This window comes from Hippocampus zosterae, chromosome 8 (genome assembly GCF_025434085.1).
Source record: "Hippocampus zosterae strain Florida chromosome 8, ASM2543408v3, whole genome shotgun sequence".
Classification (NCBI taxonomy): domain Eukaryota; kingdom Metazoa; phylum Chordata; class Actinopteri; order Syngnathiformes; family Syngnathidae; genus Hippocampus; species Hippocampus zosterae.
Window position 1 is genome coordinate 3,889,624 of NC_067458.1, and position 19,774 is coordinate 3,909,397.

Here is a 19,774-nt window from a genome sequence, read left to right on the forward strand (position 1 = left end):
GGTCCTTTTTGATAATAACCTCTCTTTCGATCAACACATCAACCAAACCACCAAAACTGCTTTCTTCCACCTCAAAAACATTGCTCGTCTCCGCTAATCACTTTCTTTCAACGCTGCTCAAACCCTCATCCACACCTTCACCACCTCCCGCCTTGACTACTGCAATAGCATTCTCTATGGTACAACCTCCAAACTCCTCAATAAACTACAGTACATCCAGAATGCCACCGCCCGCCTACTCACCCACACCCGCACTCGTGATCACATCACCCCCGTCCTTAAAAACCTCCACTGGCTCCCTGTTCCCCAGCGTATTCAATTTAAACTGCTCATACTCACCTATAAAGCCCTTCACAATCAGGCACCCTCCTATCTTTCCGACCTTCTTTACCAATACACTCCTTCCCGCAATCTCCGCTCCTCAAACACAAACCTCCTCGCCATCCCCGTGACCAAGCTCAAAACCTGGGGGGACCGAGCCTTCTCTGTCGCCGCCCCCACCCTCTGGAACGCTCTACCACAACACATCCGCAACTGTACTGACCTCCAATCCTTCAAATCATCCCTAAAAACTCACCTGTTCCGCTATGCTTTTAATACCTTTTAATCTTTTACCAATTTTTCTTTTGTTCATCCAAATGAACTTTTGTAAATTATGTATGCTTGTTTTAAATGCACATTTTTATCCTGTGTTTTTATGCTCTTGTAAAGTGTCTTTGAGTGAGATGAAAAGCGCTTTCAAATAAAATGTATTATTATTATTATTACTAGCTGGCTCGCCGCCCTGCGGGCGGCTCATCAGCTAGTTCCTGCGGAAGGCTGGTAAGGTGGGCCTTCGGCCCACAAAAGTGTTGTTGCTTGGTTCAACTTTTTGTTCATCTTCATTGCTTATCGCGAAAATAAAGAGATGTTTAGCTCTAGTAAATAACTAACAATTTTATTGCAATGCTTGTGGGTAGACAACATTTTTTCTCTAAGATGCCCGCGCGATCGTAGTGAGCCACTGCCTGAGCGGCGCAGTGGCGGCACAGTGGCGGCGCAGTGGCGGCGCGCAGCGGCGCGGTGAAGTAGGTACGTTTTGAAAAGGGACAGACGGAAGGACAGACCGCGTGCGGGACGACGCGCAATATATATATATAGATTATTATTACAAAAAAGTCTATGACTCGATGCCACATACATGGATCACTGAATGCTTGGAGTTGTATAAGGTGAATAGGACCCTAAGAGCCTTCGTTGCGAACTCGATGAGGATGTGGAAAACCACACTTGAAGCCAATGGCAAGCCACTTACCCAAGTGTCCATCAAATGCGGCATATACCAAGGTGATGCACTCGCCTCACTGCTGTTCTGCATAGGACTGAACCCCCTAAGCCAAGTAATCACCAAGACAGGCTATGGATACCACCTCAGAAATGGAGCTACGATCAGTCACCTCTTTCACATGGATGACATAAAGCTGTATGCCAAGAGCCAAAGGGACATAGACTCCCTGATCCACACAACCAGGATCTACAGCAGCGACATCGGGATGTCATTTGGGCTTGAGAAATGTAGTCGGATGGTGACTAAGACAGGAAAGGTAGTCCGCACTGAAGGGCTCTCACTCCCTGAAGGAACAATAGCAGACATTGGGGACAACTGGCAACAAGGAAAGAGGCTATGGCCAAATACCTCCAGCGAGTGAGGCAAGTCCTAAGAAGCCAGCTCAATGGCAAGAATAAGACCCGGGCAATAAACAGCTATGCCCTGCCAGTGATCAGATACCCTGCAGGAATAATAAGGTGGCCAAAGGAAGAGATTCAGACCACGGATGTTAAGACCCGAAAGCTCCTAACCATGCATGGAGGGTTCCATCCCAAATCCAGCACCCTGAGACTGTACGCAAGCCGAAAGGAAGGAGGCCGGGGACTAGTGAATGTGAGAGCCACTGTCCAGGATGAAACATACAAGCTCCATGAATACATCAAGGAGAAGGCTCCAACGGATGACATACTCAGAGAATGTCTCAGACAATGGGGAACAGAAGATGAGGCGCTGGAAGAGGCACCATCATGGGAGGACAAGCCCCTACACGGGATGTACCACCGGACCATAACTGAAGTGGCTGATCTCAAGAAGTCCTATCAGTGGCTAGAGAGGGATGGCCTGAAGGACAGCACAGAGGCACTCATCCTGGCTGCTCAGGAGCAGGCCCTGAGCACCAGAGCCATTGAGGCCCAGATATACCACACCAGACAAGACCCAAGGTGTTGGTTGTGCAAAGAGGCACCTGAGACGATCCAACACATAACTGTAAGGGTGTGGAAAACAATCGATATTAATCGATACATTGATGCGCACGTGCGCGATGCGAGTGCATCGGCTCATTCATTGGGTACGACGCGATTGACGGGTGAAATCGCGATTCATCACGATGCATTGGTGGATATCTGTAAAATCCGATTCATGCGCCGTTTTATTCATGTTAAACGTCACCTATCTGCCCTTTCCTAGGCGCAATAAATGCACCATCATTGTTTTGCGTTTTGTGTTGAATACGGACGGTAGCCGTGTGTCACATACAGTCCAGTATACAACTAGCCAAACACTATGGAAGTTCGCTCAAGCAGCAGCGAGGAAACTAATAGTATTTAATGCTTACGCAACATTCAGATCTTATGTTTGGAAATACTACAGCTTCGAAAAGAAAGACGGAAAGATTGATAAAAGCTCCGTAATTTGCAAAGAATGTCGCACTATAATAATAATAATAATAATACATTTTATTTGTGGGCGCCTTTCTAGAAACTCAAGGACACCTTACAACAAGCAGTTAAAATCACGAGTACAATGTTAAAAAACTACATCAAATAAGATAAGAAAAAATACAACAAAATAAATAAATAAAACAATGGCTTTATGGTCTGAGTGAATAGGCTTGTCGAAACAGATGTGAAGCCATACAACGGCAGCAACACAAATATGCAGACCGCTTAAAACGATGGCACCACATCACCGACAAGTTTCTCCCCGCCTCCCCGTCCAGTTCCTCGTTGGACACCGGAGAAACTCTTGGCAAACCAGGCCAGGATCAGAAAAAAATCGCCTGTTATTTTGGGGGTGCCCTTGCAGCTCACTGTGACCGCGCAAGGAAAAACTATATATGGATGACTCTTTTGGACATTTCATTACGACACTCAGTGAGAGTTGTCTGTGTACGCGACAATACACACAGCAGCTTTGAGGCTGTGACTGCCACATTGTTTCAATTGTATTTTTTTTCTGTCCAATGGAGATGGATATTTCATTTAAGACACTCAGTGAGTAGTCTGTTTGTGTTTACACTACAGCAACAGCTGTGAGTCTCATGTGCCAAATTGTTTACATTTTCTTTGCACAAAACCCAATTGTGAAAGTGCTTGAATAAGTTTTACACGTTCTACTGTTTATAAGGAATAAAGTGGTCTACTTTTTGCAATACCATACTGAATTCCATCTTCTTTTTAACTTTTTTTCTTTGCGTATATGCATCATGTTTAATTGCACAATATCACAACAAATTGCACTGTATCGGATCGCATTGATTTGAACTAAATGTGTATCGCGTCGTTTCACATCGTGTAGACGATGAAACGTATCGCATCGTGTCGCCAGAAAATTCCATGTATCGTTTAAGTATCGCATCACTGGTAGTGCATCGGGATGTGTATCGAATCATCCTCAGTGCTGAGATTCACATCCCGACATAACTGCAGGGTGTAAGATGCTGGCAGAGAAAGCCTACATGGAACGCCATAACCAGGTGGCTGGCATAGTCTACCGAAACATCTGTGCGGAGTATGGACTGGAAACCCCAAGGTCAAAATGGGAAACACCTCCTGACCTCTGACAAGATGGTAATGGCGAACCAACCAGATATCGTGATCATAGATAAAGGGCAGAGGAAAGCCGTTGTCGTGGATGTTCCGGTCCCAAGTGAAGGAAACATTAGAAAGAAGGAACACGAGAAACTGGAGAAATATCAAGGGCTCAGAGAGGAGCTGGAGAGAGCCTGGAAGGTAAAGGTGACAGTCGTGCCTGTGGTGGTCGGAGCACTCGGGGCAGTGACCCCTAAACTAGATGAGTGGTTGCAACAGATCCCGGGAAGAACATCGGACATCTCAGTCCAGAAATGTGCAGTGCTGGGGACAGCAAGGATACTGTGCAGAACCCTCAAGCTTCCTGGCCTCTGGTAGAGGACCCGAGCTGAATGAGGGACGGACACCACCCGAGGGGTGAGACGAGGATTTTTATTATTTTTTTTTTTAATATACAGTATATATACGGTGATCCCTCGCTCTCACACGGTTCATTTTCTGCGGCTTCGCTGTTTCACGCATTTTTTTGTGCATTTTTTTAATGCCTTTAAACAGTGAATTGCATTCTGCATCCTGATTGGCTGAGGTACTGACCAATGTGAACAGTCTCCGCACCTCGTCTCTGTACAGCTTGCCAAATTTGCCTTTGCAAATATTTGGTCTTTGGTTTCGTTGTATCAGTGGCCGATGCTGGTCTGTCAAGGAGGGGAAGCTCATTCTCGGCCAATTATCATAAAATGTGTCCATTTATTTGTACGTGAATTCTACTCTCCGTTCCTTTTCAAAAAAATGAGACGGTTGCCTTCACCATAAGATCGGTGATTGGCTCATATCCCTGTCAATCAAAACGAGATTCAGCCTCAGACAGATAATCCAATCATCATGCAGAAAAGCTGAGCCTCTTTGCCAGCCTATAAACGCCCACTGTCCATAGACTCCGAGAGGCTGTGCGTAAAATGGGCGGGACAAAACCAGCATTTATCCAATGACTCGTCTCGTTTCAATGCATTGAGACAACCTACAGTGAACTCTCTCGACGCCAAGAGTCCACGCGGTTGATGCTCAGTGTCCACACAGTTTAAAGCACAGTGAAGCTGCAGGAATGAATGAGAAGAGAGTCACGTCGTAACCAGTTATAAGAAGCTGATTTGGAACAAAAGTTGAGCGCGTTGTAGCGCATATTTAGTCAATGACATGTCCACACAATTGTACGTACACACATATATTTGATCACTTATTTTGGACATTTTAAGGGAAGCTGAGCTTCTCCTGCAGCCTTTGAGCAAACGCCTCTGCATTGTTTATATAGTTCAGTATTGTATAATAACTCTAAAAAATAAAGCTGACTATTAAGTACCAAGTCCAACCTTATTGTCAAATCAAAGTATGTAAACATACAGCACATTTTAAAATTTCGTCCCTCTAACATTTTTTCGCATTATTTATTTATTTCTTTCTTTAATAAATCATACTTCACGGATTTCACTTATCACTGGTTCTTTTTGGAACGTAACCCCGGCGATAAAAGAGGGATTACTGGATATACATACATACATACACACACACGCGCGCACATACAGATCTCATGAATGTATGTTCTGGCTGTGTTGGCAGTAGGTTGTGTTTTTGGCACCATGAGTGAGATTCGTTCACAATTGGCAACAAGTATACATATGTAGCATACCTGGTACCATATTATCCACACTAAAAGGTGCGCTGGATTATGAGGCGCACCTTCAATGGGTGGCCTATTTTGTAAGTTTTTTCATACATTGAGCGCACCGCATTATAAGACATAATCATGCTCTAATTTTGGCGCCCGAGGAGGCAGCCTTCGGCAAGTGCTCTTCAAGAGCCTTGCTTTTTTGTTCTTTTTTGCTGTTTTTGTCTTTTGTTTTGTTACATGTTGTTTGTTGTTTCATCGTGTGGAGCTGATATGGACTGTTTTCAGCGCTTTTTGGCCACGACATTCGTCAAAGGAGCAGTATCTGTGTTTGGTGGTTGCGCCTTCTCGGCAGCACGCCTGTACCAGCACAGATTTTGATTGGGAAGAATGTCGGCGCCATTTACTGTTGGTGCTGGACAGACCTGGGGCGCTTGTGTTTTTTGCGCCTCTAATGGGCAGCATTTTTCACAACCCCGTGTTGTTCAGTGGCTGTGTCGGCGCTGTTGGACAGACGGCGTTGGTGCGGCTGGATGGATGGCTCCTGAAGTTGAGGATGAGGAGAGAGGAGCGTTGGCGCAGTGCGTCGATGCGTATTTGGAACCGTGAGTCCCCGCTTGGAATTGAAATGGATTTCCATGGGACAGGAGAAGTGAACCAAGCTCTTTTTTCGTCAATGGATGCTACAGCTTCTTGTTGACTTTGAAACTTAGCTTGTAGCCGACATGTGCACATTTTGAGCATGACGTCTCTGATCCACTGGTTAAAGGACACTTTGATTCTCTCCTCTTTCATCTCAAACTGCTTCAAAAAACAAAGCGTGTGATGGAAAAGTGGTTAGAACTGCATGACTGTCCGTGTTTTAAGTTATGTGTTATGTTTATTATTTTACTATACGTTAACTGTCTTGTTAAGCGCTTTGTTACAGCTGTCGCTGTTGTGAAAGCGCTATATAAATCAGCATGTATTGTATTGTATTGTATAATCTACAATGCATCCACTAGATGGAGCTATGCTCAAGGAAATGCCAACAGAACGATCAGATGTCAGGGAAACGTATTTAATAAAGCAGCGACACATTTCACTTAACCAACAGCAAGCTATAACATTGACTCGTTAACGTTGAACTCTCTTGCCGCTGCTCTATTTCCGTGTTCAACTGCGATCGCCTTACGTTTGAACTCTGCATTATCAGCATGTCTCGAGCAAGGAGCCATTTAGGGGTCGAAATATTACCGTAATCACCAAACACAAGGCGCATCGGATTTTAAGGTGCGCTGTGAGCTTTTAAGAAAATGGAAGGCTTTTAGGTGCGCCTTTGAGTGCGGAAAATATGGCTGATATTCTGTTGTCGAGAAATCCACTGTCCAGGGACCACTGGCTTAACTACAAAACCAGAAGCAAATTTCTCTTCAGGCTGACTATGAAGCCGACATTATTGTCTCAATACGTGGTGGCATACTGCCCAAACAAACTCTATTCCTAATGTTTTTATGTAGGATTATAAAACACTAGCTGGTTCGCCGCCCTCCGGGCGGCTCATCAGCTAGTTCCTGCGGAAGGCTTGTAAGGTGGGCCTTCGGCCCACAAAAGTGTTGTTGCTTGGTTCAACTTTTTGTTCATCTTCATTGCTTATTGCGAAAATAAAGAGATGTTTAGCTCTACTAAATAACTAACAATTTCATTGCAATGCTTGTGGGTAGACAACATTTTTTCGCTAAGATGTCCGCGCGATCGTAGTGAGTCACTGCCTGAGCGGCGCAGTGGCGGCGCGCAGCGGCGCGGTGAAGTAGGTACGTTTTGAAAAGGGACAGACGGAAGGACAGACCGCGTGCGGGACGACGCGCAATATATATATATATAGATGTCATAATTATTCGAGATATCAGTTGGAAGTAGATTTCCATTGTTGAGAATGAAGCAATAAGGAAATGAATGCTGACAATGTCAATAGTCTAACACATGGGTCCCCAACCTTTTTTGCCCCACGGACCGGTTTATGTCAGACAATATTTTCATTCATTCATTCATTCATTCATCTTCCGGGCCGCTTGATCCCCACTAGGGTCGCGGGGGGTGCTGGAGCCTATCCCAGCTGTCTTCGGGCAGTAGGCGGGGGACACCCTGAATCGGTTGCCAGCCAATCGCAGGGCACACAGAAACGAACAACCATTCGCACTCACACTCACACCTAGGGACAATTTAGAGTGTTCAATCAGCCTGCCACGCACGTTTTTGGAATGTGGGAGGAAACCGGAGCACCCGGAGAAAACCCACGCAGGCCCGGGGAGAACATGCAAACTCCACACAGGGAGGCCGGAGCTGGAATCGAACCCGGTACCTCTGCACTGTGAAGCCGACGTGCTAACCACTGGACTACCGGGCCGCCCACAATATTTTCAGGGACCGGCATTTAAGGTGTGGCGGAAATAATACAACAAAATAATATCATATGAGCTACATGAAAACGGTGGCGTTTTCGAAATATAATAACAATAAACACAAGGAGCATATAATCTGGCCGCAACACTCTGATTGTGATGGTAATGTTTAATGCATTCAAAATACGATACAATGCAAATTTAAAGTGCATGAAAATGACTACTCACCACAGCCCCGAGCTTGATTTTCTGCAACCAGAGGGTCCCATCTCGTGGTTATAGGAGACAATGACACCTCAAGTGTGTGTTTTATGTCCCGTCTACGTCGTAATTTTGTTTTAGTCGCCGTTGCTGCAGAAAACCCCCGCCTCACACAGGTAGCATGTCGGAAATAGCAACAGTGCTATTGTAGTGATCTCAAAATATGCAGACATAACTTTAATCCAGTTGTCTCAAACGTCCTTTTAAGGCTGCCGTCATTTGAGATCTCCAGCATTTTTTTTACTCATTTTTTTCAAGTCTTTTTTTTTGCGTAATCGGTCACGTGACGCAGCAGCGCGGTTTGACGCATGTCAAGGGTGACAGAGACGGATGTAACGGAGAATCCGGTAATTTTTCAAAATAAAACATCTTTCGTATTCAGAAATAAATAAAACGGAATTAGGGCAAGTTCTTTCTGTGCGGCCCGGTAACAAATGCCCTGCGGACCGGTACCGGTCCGCGGACCGGAGGTTGGGTACCACTGGTCGAACATCAGAAAAACAAGCAACAGGGTCTAGATTGTGTGGGGACCGCTCAGAATGATCTTTGCTCATAACAAAGGGTTGAATGGTCTTCATCCTGTTTGACTTTATTTCCGCATGAGGAGTAATTTCGTTCCTACTGATATAGGACAAGTATGTGCCACATTTGATTTTTTTCTGGAACTGTGTTGGTTTATTTATTTATTTTGTGCAGCATGGCTTTCAGGAGTCTGGCCTCTGAAGCAATATTCCTTTTCCGCAAAACGATAGCCTTCTTTAAAATTATACAATAAATAGATCTTTAGTTAAAATCAAGCAAGTGGTAATATTTTGCTAAAAAAAGAAATTTCCTATTTTAAAGATGATAACTTCATACTGATGATTACAATCCTCATAATACTTTATCTACGGGAGTTCTGCTCTTGTTTATTACCCTTACTCCACTCTACGCACATCCGTTTCTCATTAGCCATGTTATGCATTTTATCATCTTTTTCAAATGTAACTGTTTTCACACAAGATGTGCCTGGTATGCCGGGGAGAGGATCAGTGTCAGAGATTTGGGAAGTCCATTGTACTTGTTTTTGTCTTTTATCACTTGTCTGCTTTGTGTTACTTCAAGTATGAGATTTGATAAAACGTGTGATGAATATGAAGAACATTCAAGTGTCAATTTGTTTCTTCTCAGGTCTCGGATTTAGTATAGCTGGTGGAGTTGGAAATCAACACGTTCCAGGTGACAACAGCATTTACGTGACAAAGATCATTGAGGGGGGTGCGGCTCAAAAAGATGGTCGGCTACAGATCGGGGACAAACTCATAGCTGTAAGTATTATTTTTGTGCTGTAATTCCTGTTGTCAGTCTATCTAACATGTTCTCTCATGGTAACTGATTATATTCCATAAATTGAAACTTAGGACAACTTTTTTGATCGAGGATGACAAAAACATTAGGATTACACACTGATGCGGGCATTCCCTCAGTCCTAAAGGAAGGCCCGTCAGTCCGTCACTGACAAGAGATGAACTGGCAGACCGGCAAACTTTACTGACAGAAGTGATGACGGAAGTGTGGTTAAAATGGTTCAAAACTCGTCTTCTGATATATTTTTCAGTGATTTCAGAGGGGATATGAAAAGGGGAATTGTACAAATAAAAATAATATTTTTGTTTTCATGTTTAGTATTGATTTTGGTAAAATGAGTATTTTCCTGGCAGACCCAAACTTATTGTGAGGGTTTGTTGGGAGCGTCTGGCGGAATCCCCTGTCAGAAGGAATTTCAACTCCCACCTCCGACAGAGCTTTTCCCATGTTCCGGGGGAGACAGGGGACATTGAGTCCGAGTGGACCATGTTCCGTGCCTCTATTGTTGAGGCGGCCAATCTGAGTTGTGGCCGTAAGGTGGTTCGTGCCTGTCGTGGCGGCAACCCTCGTACTCGCTGGTGGACACCAGCAGTAAGGGATGCCGTCAAGCTGAAGAAGGAGTCCTATCGAGCCTTTATGGCCTGTGGGACCCCAGAGGCAGCTGACGGGTATCGACTGGCCAAGCGGAACGCAGCTTTGGTGGTGGCCGAGGCAAAAACCCGAGCATGGGAAGAGTTCGGTGAGGCCATGGAAGCCGACTTCCGGACGGCTTCGAGGAAGTTCTGGTCCACCATCCGACGTCTCAGGAGGGGGAAGCAGTGCGCCACTAACACTGTGTACAGTGGGGATGGGGCGCTGCTGACTTCGACTCGGGACGTTGTGAACCGGTGGGCAGAGTACTTCGAAGACCTCCTCAACTCCACCAACACGCCTTCCTTGGAGGAAGCAGAGCCCGGGGACTCTGAGGTGGGCTCTCCTATGTCTGTGGTTGAAGTCACCGATGTGGTTAAAAAGCTCCTCGGTGGCAAGGCCCCAGGGGTGGATGAGATCCGCCCGGAGTTCCTCAAGGTTCTGGATGTTGTGGGGCTGTCCTGGTTGACACGCCTCTGCAACATCGCGTGGTCAACGGGGAGAGTGCCTCTGGATTGGCAGACCGGGGTGGTAGTTCCTCTTTTTAAAAAGGGGGACCGGAGGGTGTGTTCCAACTACAGAGGGATCACACTCCTCAGCCTCCCTGGTAAGGTCTATTCAGGGGTGCTGGAGAGGAGGGTCCGTCAGGAAGTCGAGCCTCAGATTGAGGAGGAGCAGTGTGGTTTTCGTCCCGGCCGTGGAACAGTGGACCAGCTCTACACCCTTAGCAGGGTTCTCGAGGGTATGTGGGAATTCGCCCAACCAGTCTACATGTATTTTGTGGACTTGGAGAAGGCGTTTGACCGTGTCCCTCGGGGAGTTCTGTGGGGGGTATGGTGTACCGAACCCCCTGATACGGGCTGTTCGGTAACTATACCACCGATGTCAGAGTTTGGTTCGCATTGCCGGCAGTAAGTCGGAATCGTTCCCAGTGAGGGTAGGACTCCGCCAAGGCTGCCCTTTGTCACCGATTCTGTTCATAACCTTCATGTACAGAATCTCTAGGCGCAGCCGAAGCGTTGAAGGGGTCCGTTTTGGGGGCCTCAGTATTGCATCCCTGCTTTTTGCAGATGATGTGGTGCTGTTGGCTCCTTCAAACAGGGCTCTCCAACTCTCACTGGAGCGTTTCGCAGCCGAGTGTGAAGCGGTTGGGATGAAAATCAGCACCTCCAAATCTGAAACCATGGTCCTCAGTCGGAAAAGGGTGGAGTGCCCCCTCCGGGTCGGGGGGGAGATCTTGCCCCAAGTGGAGGAGTTTAAGTATCTTGGGGTCTTGTTCACGAGTGAGGGCAGGAGGGAGCGAGAGATCGACAGGCGGATCGATGCAGCGTCTGCTGTGATGCGGACGTTGTATCGGTCTGTCGTGGTGAAGAAGGAGCTGAGCCAAAGGACGAAGCTCTCAATTTACCGGTCGATCTACGTTCCAACGCTCATCTATGGTCACGAGCTATGGGTCGTGACCGAAAGAACGAGATCCCGGATACAAGCGGCTGAAATGAGTTTTCTCCGCAGGGTGTCCGGGCTCTCCCTTAGAGATAAGGTGAGAAGCTCAGTCATCCGGGAGGGGCTCAGAGTCGAGCCGCTTCTCCTCCACATCGAGAGGAGCCAGATGAGGTGGCTTGGGCATCTGATTCGGATGCCTCCTGAACGCCTCCCCGGTGAGGTGTTCCGGTCATGTCCCACCGGGAGGAGACCCAGAGGAAGACCCAGGACACGCTGGAGAGACTATGTCACCCAGTTGGCCTGGGAACGCCTCGGGATCCCCCGGGGAGAGTTGGAAGAAGTAGCTAGGGAGAGGGAAGTCTGGGCTTCCCTGCTAAAGCTGTTGCCCCCGGCGACCCGGCCCCGGATAAGCGGTAGAAGATGGATGGATGGAGTATTTTGTTTTGCTTTTGTTAAATTAAGGAAAAAAGACAACTACTGTTTAACAAAGTTAAAGTAAAAATGTCTTATTTCCCTAAAAGGGCTATTTCTATTATTAAGCAGTCACAACTTAACAAAATAAAAGAGTTCCTCTGCCTCAACACAATACCTCTCGTTATTTGCTGTGTACTGGCAAAGTGAATAATTGTTATTTTCATGCACCCCATTATTGGTTGGTTGTGAGGAGTGTTGATTTGTCTAAGCTTGGCTTGACCACACTAAATGGGCATATAGCCCTGCTCCCCATGACCGCCGTGCATGGGACCGGACCTTGGTCTTATAAAAAAAAAAAGTGGACCGACAGCATTTCTAGTTGAGGACCACTGCTCTAGTTTTACGTTTCAATATGCTTGTTTGAGGGGCCAAATACAGATTTAACTTTGCAAACAGCAATGTGAAGCTACTTCATTGGAGCCTTGGCCTTTACTGTACTGTAAAATGAGATGTTGGCAATTTTCAAAATTTTGCCCGTCATTGATGCGCGACAAGGGCACCTCATCGTTAATCGGTCATTTTCTAAAACTGACCCAAACTGCAATTGTCAGTCAGTCAATCCATCATGTTACTTTAAATACTGACACAAGGGAGCACAGGAATGTGCAGTGCTGTTCTTCCACTAAAGGTGAATGCAATGTCTGAGGCATGCAAATATTATTTGAGGACGCCATTGTGATGTTCATTTACCATGTTGCGGTGTTCTGCTGTTAAACGGGAGCAAAACTGCACACAATCAAAACTTCCCGCGATTTGTCCTGTCTAATTGTCTGTGTACGGCTCTCCTGTGCTGAAGCTGTGAGCACACTGTGGCGTCGCGCATGCGTCTGTTTCCTGACACAATGATCCATTTTGAATGCGTGACGCTTATGTATGGGCACACCTTAAGTACAGAAGAGTCAATCATCGCATTGTTATCGCCGACATGCCCTGCTCAGCCTGCTCGTCTCCAGTTCGTCAAACATTATACACACACTGTCGTGGAGTATCCAAACAGGTGACCAGAAAATCTCTGTCCAAATCATTTCAGTTGGGAAAAAAAAAGTCTCTCTGTAACCAGGTGTGAGCAATTGTGCTCCTTTAGGGCCGGCATGTTTTATTTGTCTCACTGCTCCAACAAAACCAGATCATGATTGTTTTCCAGCTTCTGGAGAATTTGTTGATTAGCTGATCATTTCAATCAGGTATGTTGGAGCAGGGAAACATATAAAACATCCAGGATAGCGGCCCTTGAGGACCGGAATTGCCCGTCCACATGGTGTAAACCAGTAGTGCCCAAACCTTTTGGACCTAAGATCTACTTTTCGTTCAACCAACCTCCCCGGATCGCCCCTGACTGCACACGCACACACACACACACACACGCACACGCACACGCACACGCGCACGCGCACACGCACACGCACACGCACACGCACACGCGCGCCATGATGAGAAGCCAAACACGGAAGCAAGCGATGCACTTTTGCAGCCTGTTGACTACCGTAGCTCACACGTAACATTTTAAAGTGCTTCCCTCAGCCCTCTAGATTCCTATTCTTTGCCCGTGCCCTGGGTGAATTGTACACGAAGCAAACTCTGCCTGAGAATAATGATGATCAAAGATATAGCGCAACAGCTGTGATCACAAGCTGCAATTGCAGACTGCTGAGCGCGAACAACTTCCACTGACGTAGGTTAAAGATTTACCTGCTTCATTTTATTTTATTTTTAAAATCTTTTGGGCGGAAAATAGACTAATAAGATGATTAGGATGCAGTGTGCATTCATACAAAAATATATTACTAACATGTACAAAGACACACAAATGTTTTTTCTTTTTTTTTTTTCTCCGCTACAACTTTCAGATCTAATTGAGACGAGTCCTAGATCTACCGGTAGATCAGGATCGACGTAATGGGCACCCCTGGTGTAAACCATGTAAAGCCGGTGTGTTGTGTAATTTTTGCTGTTGGAATCTGTTACAATTGTCTGACAGCAAAAGATTGCTGCCTAATTTTTGCTACAGATTAATTTTAATATTGTTTCTCACCAAATAAAAGGCATGAATTGGAGAAAATTCCCCTATTTCCTGAGCTCCATAGTCATTAAACTCCTTCAAGAATCAGATTTATCGGCCATGTATGCAAAAAAACACACTGACACTTGAAATCGAGGGTCTTATGTTTCATGTAATTCATGAAAATCACCCACAGGGAGGATGTGAACGAGAAAGAGAAATTTTGGAAGGAACTAGACAAAGTCATTTTGAGCATCCCAGACGGAGAGATTGGTGCAGATTGTAATGGATGTACGTATTGGCCAAAGAACCAGGGGTGATGAAGAAGTTATGGACAGATTTGGTATCTAGAAATGGAACATGGAGGGGCAGATGCTGGAGTACTTTGCCAAAAGGATGGAATTGGCTGTAATGAACACTTTCTTCCAGAAGAGATTAATCATAGAAAATGACAGAGCAGAGAACCCTGTGGTGGTTTTAATCAATAAACAATTAGAGGCAGACAGACAAGCGGAATGACATGAGTGTGATGGGGGGAGGGGTGCATATGACTGTAATGTAGTGTCCAATGTGTGTAGAGTGTATACTGTCTTGTATGTAATTGTCCTAATTATCTTGTGCTGTGTACAGTAATCCCTCGTTTATGTGGTTAATGGGGACCAAAACCACCCGCGATAAACGAAAATCCGCAAAGTAGCTACTATATATATATATATATTATATATATATATATATATATATATATATATATATATATATATATACCCACCATGGAAAAGACGGTTGGAGGCTAAGATCAAGGCGGCCCGGAAAGATGTGAGTAAATTGACGGAGGCCCAGAGAGGTGTGATGAAAAGGCCGATACCCGAGAGGTACATCCAGGTGACCATACCTGAAGCACTCGAAACTGCCAAACAAAGGCTCCAAGCCTTGTCCAGTCACCTAAAGCGGTACACGAAAGAGAATGAGGCCAGACGAATAAACAGGCTGTTCGCAACACAACCTGCGAAAGTGTACGCTCAGTGGCAGGGTCCTAACAACAGAGCTGACCCACCAAGACTAGAAACTGAAAGGTACTGGAAAGGCATATGGGAGAAGGAGGTTGCACATAACAGCAGTGCACAATGGCTGGTGACCCTGAGAGAGGAGAACAGCAACCTCCCTGAACAGAACCCAGTTACTAGTGATGGGTCCATGAGGCCTCATGAGGCGTGTCGACACACTGACACACTGTGTTGATACTGTGCTGATACTGTGTCACTGACCACTGCCACCTGCTGGACCTTCAAGATCCCTGCATCCAACCCACTCAACAGACTGAACTGACTGATAATTTTTTTGTATATTGAACATATAATATAATATACAATTCGGTAATAAATTGGCAAAAAGTGAATGTAAGATATAAAAAAAGGAAAAGAAAATAGTCATCATCACAAATATGTGTTCAAAGGAGTAGAAAGAAGTAAAAAAAACCCTAGAGTCCTACCCCTTCTTATATATGAATTGATCATTTTTCAAAATAGAAAAGAAAGTCTACATATCAACAAATGCTTTTACCCTTATGTATGCTGTACTTATACATTTTTACAACTTTAGGTTTGTATATACAGTACATACTCATTGGAGCACAAGTATATGTCGATTTTCTCATATTCATAATGGATGCTACATTTCATTAATATATTAAATAATCTCATCAATGTATTGCTATATTTCATGGGTGTATCGAATTTATTAGCTTAATTCTGATTTGTGTAGTTGTCTTGTACTACTCTCAAATTCATTTTTAATCTCAGCAAGAGAGTTACTCATTTTACTGGTCCGTTTCAGAATCATTCCACAGATTTACACCTATTACAGATACACTCCTTTGCGTGATGTTTGTTTGTGTTTTGGATTCTTCTGTATAGGTTAGTACCCCTTAAATTATGACAACTTTCTCGAATTTTAAAAAGCTTCTGGATGTTTTGGCAAAGGAGGTTATTGTGTGCTTTGTACATTGATTGGGCGATTTTGAAGTCAACCAGGTCATGAGATTTCATTGTTTAATTTGATAAACAGTGGATTTGTGGGTTCCGTCTATTTGGAGCCAGTGATTGTTTTAAAACTACAATACAAAGCAATCAGAACAGTGTTTTACTGGCATTTCCCCATATTTCCACACAATAGGTCAAATATGGAAGTAATAAAAGTGTGTACAAGGATTTCTTATTCAGCACATCCTTAGTTTTGGGAGGATCCCTATGGTTTGGGATATTTTTCTTTTATTATCTATTATGTAGCTGCCAGCACGGTTTTGCATCTACAACTGTTCCAAGACATTTTCATAAGGTCATTCATCGATTTGATGAAGTGTATACTATATCATTCACATCCATGCATTCATTCATTTTGCAACATTCAATGTGTTCAAATAATGTGAAGATCATTTGAATGAGGATGCTTGCGGGCTTTGATTTCACATGTTTATTGTGAAAAATAAGATGCTCCAATGTTTTAAACTTCAGCCTGTTGAGTCTTTTACAAGCAATTTCTCCTGCTGTGAAGAACACACGCTCACAAGGGATGGATGTGGCTGGCGTACAAAGGAACTCCTTTGCGAGGTGGGAGAGGTTTGGGAAAGAAGTGTGTTGGTCCTTCCAGTACAGCTGGTTCCTGGAACCTTGATTGTCAAACATGGAGTGGAGAGTCAACCAATAATTACTGATTGTCAATTAATCATCAACATAGCAACCGTGAAAAGATGAGTGAACGTTTGTATACCTGGCGTAATACCGGGTGTATCGCGAACTTCATTCTCATGCTTGGCCCGATAATGCCTCAGCATGGTGGAGGTGCTTCTGTTGGCGAATTGACTTGGCAAATTCGACATTTCACCTGTAATGAAATGTGAATAAGAAGTAACTAAGAGTTACCTTGAAGTGTATTCGGATTAGAATGGTACAACACGTCAATAATCTGAGAGGCACTCGGCGAGTGCCTCTCGCCGAGAGGCTCTCGGCGACAGAAGGCGATTTGAATAAATAAATAAATAATACCTTATTCTCCAGGACATCAAAATTGTCCCACACGGCGGATGATTTGCGTCTCTGCTCCATAATCGGCAAGGAAGGCAAGGCACGAACACGAAGTCTGCACTGACACGAGCTTCGACAAGCGAGCGTGAGTGAGGTCTGGCTTGTTTCGGCAGGTGTTCCTTATAAACACTGGGTGGCGGGCTTTTGCTGCGTCAACGCCCTCTGCACCGAGTCGACGCCCCCTGGACTAAGTGGTGCAGCCTGTACTGTGCCAAGCAGCCGATGCAGGTGCAGTTCACGTGTCAATTAGCAGCCTGGACTGTGTCAACGCAGCCGATGTGTCAATTAGCAGCCTGGACTGTGTCAACACAGTCGATGTGTCAATTAGCAGCCTGGACTGTGTCAACGCAGCTGGTGTGTCAATTAGAAGCCTGGACTGTGTCAACGCAGTTCACGTGTCAATCACGTGACGTAATGAGCCAGCACATGCATCGACACGTGGTTTGCTCTGTGAGCCCGGCGCATGTGTCAATGCATCGGTGTCGCTGGACCCATCACTACCAGTTACCATAACAGTGGCAGACATACAGGAAAGAGTCTCAGATATATAGAACTGGACAGCACCAGGCCCGGACATGGTCCACACCTACTGGCTAAAGAAACTCACAGCACTCCATGAGCGCCTAGCAGCACAAATGAACCAGCTGCTGAGGGATGGGACTCACCCAGGATGGCTAACCGAAGGGCGAACGATCCTGATCATGAAGGATCCCTCGAAGGGTGCAGCCCCATCCAACTATCGGCCAATAACCTGTCTCTCCACAACATGGAAGCTCATGTCAGGCATCATTGCGGCTAAGATAAGTGGACACATGGATCAATACATGAGCGAAGCGCAGAAGGGCATTGGTAGAGATACCAGAGGAGCCAAACATCAGCTCCTGGTTGACAGAACAGTCGCACAAGACTGCAGGTCCCGACATACCAACCTGTGCACAGCCTGGATTGATTACAAGGAAGCCTATGACTCGATGCCACATACATGGATCACTGAATGCTTGGAGTTGTATAAGGTGAATAGGACCCTAAGAGCCTTCGTTGCGAACTTGATGAGGATGTGGAAAACCACACTTGAAGCCAATGGCAAGCCACTTACCCAAGTGTCCATCAAATGTGGCATATACCAAGGTGATGCACTCTCCTCACTGCTGTTCTGCATAGGACTGAACCCCCTAAGCCAAGTAATCACCAAGACAGGCTATGGATACCGCCTCAGAAATGGAGCTACAATCAGTCACCTCCTCTACATGGATGACATAAAGCTGTATGCTAAGAGCGAAAGGGACATAGACTCCATGATCCACACGACCAGGATCTACAGCAGCGACATCAGGATGTCATTTGGGCTTGAGAAATGTAGTCGGATGGTGACTAAGAGAGGAAAGGTAGTCCGCACTGAAGGGCTCTCACTCCCTGAAGGAACAATAGCAGACATTGCGGACAGTTACAAGTACCTCGGTATACCACAAGCCAATGGCAACCTCGAACTGGCAACAAGGAAAGCGGCTACGGCCAAATACCTCCAGCGAGTGAGGCAAGTCCTAAGAAGCCAGCTCAATGGCAAGAATAAGACCCGGGCAATAAATAGCTATGCCCTGTCAGTGATCATATACCCTGCAGGAATAATAAGGTGGCCAAAGGAAGAGATTCAGACCACGGACGTTAGGACCCGAAAGCTCCTAACCATGCATGGAGGGTTCCATCCCAAATCCAGCACCCTGAGACTGTACGCAAGCCGAAAGGAAGGAGGCCGGGGACGAGTGAGTGTGAGAGCCACTGTCCAGAATGAAACATCCAAGCTCCATGAATACATCAAGGAGAAGGTTCCAACGGATGACGTACTCAGAGAATGTCTCAGAAAATAGGGAACAGTAGATGAGGCGCTGGAAGAGGGACCATCATGGGAGGCCCAGCCCCTACACGGGATGTACCACCGGACCATAACTGAAGTGGCCGGTCTCAAGAAGTCCTATCAGTGGCTAGAGAGGGCTGGCCTGAAGGACAGGACAGAGGCACTCATCCTGGCTGCTCAGGAGCAGGCCCTGAGCACCAGAGCCATTGAGGCCCAGATATACCACACCAGACAAGACCCAAGGTGTCGGTTGTGCAAAGAGGCACCTGAGACGATCCAACACATAACTGCAGGGTGTAAGATGCTGGCAGGGAAAGCCTACATGGAACGCCATAACCAGGTGGCTGGCATTGTCTACCAAAACATCTGTGCGGAGTATGGACTGGAAACCCCAAGGTCAAAATGGGAAACACCTCCGAAGGTGGTTGGAGAATGACAGAGCGAAGATCCTGTGGGACTTCCAGATCCAGACTGACAAGATGGTAATGGCGAACCAACCAGATATCGTGATCATAGATAAAGGGCAGAGGAAAGCCGTTGTAGTGGATGTAGCGGTCCCAAATGATGGAAACATCAGAAAGAAGGAACACGACAAACTCGAGAAATACCAAGGGCTCAGAGAGGAGCTGGAGGGAGCCTGGAAGGTAAAGGTGACAGTCGTGCCTGTGGTGGTCGGAGCACTCGGGGCAGTGACCCCCAAACTAGATGAGTGGTTGCAACAGATCCCGGGAACAACATCGGACATCTCAGTCCAGAAATGTGCAGTGCTCGGAACAGCAAGGATACTGCGCAGAACCCTCAAGC

General features: G+C 45.9%; 2 protein-coding genes across 2 annotated transcripts in view; one reads left to right on the plus strand and one right to left on the minus strand.

The window, feature by feature from the left end:
* Positions 1-19,774, minus strand: part of LOC127605710 (uncharacterized) — a 284,213-nt gene that overhangs the window by 173,737 nt on the left and 90,702 nt on the right. The gene's annotated exons all lie outside the window — the stretch shown is intronic.
* The window catches only part of LOC127605629 (disks large homolog 1-like), a 192,128-nt gene that overhangs the window by 117,003 nt on the left and 55,351 nt on the right, over positions 1-19,774 (plus strand). The window contains 1 exon segment of the mRNA XM_052073323.1: positions 9,316-9,452. Coding sequence (XP_051929283.1) covers positions 9,316-9,452 — 137 coding nt within the window.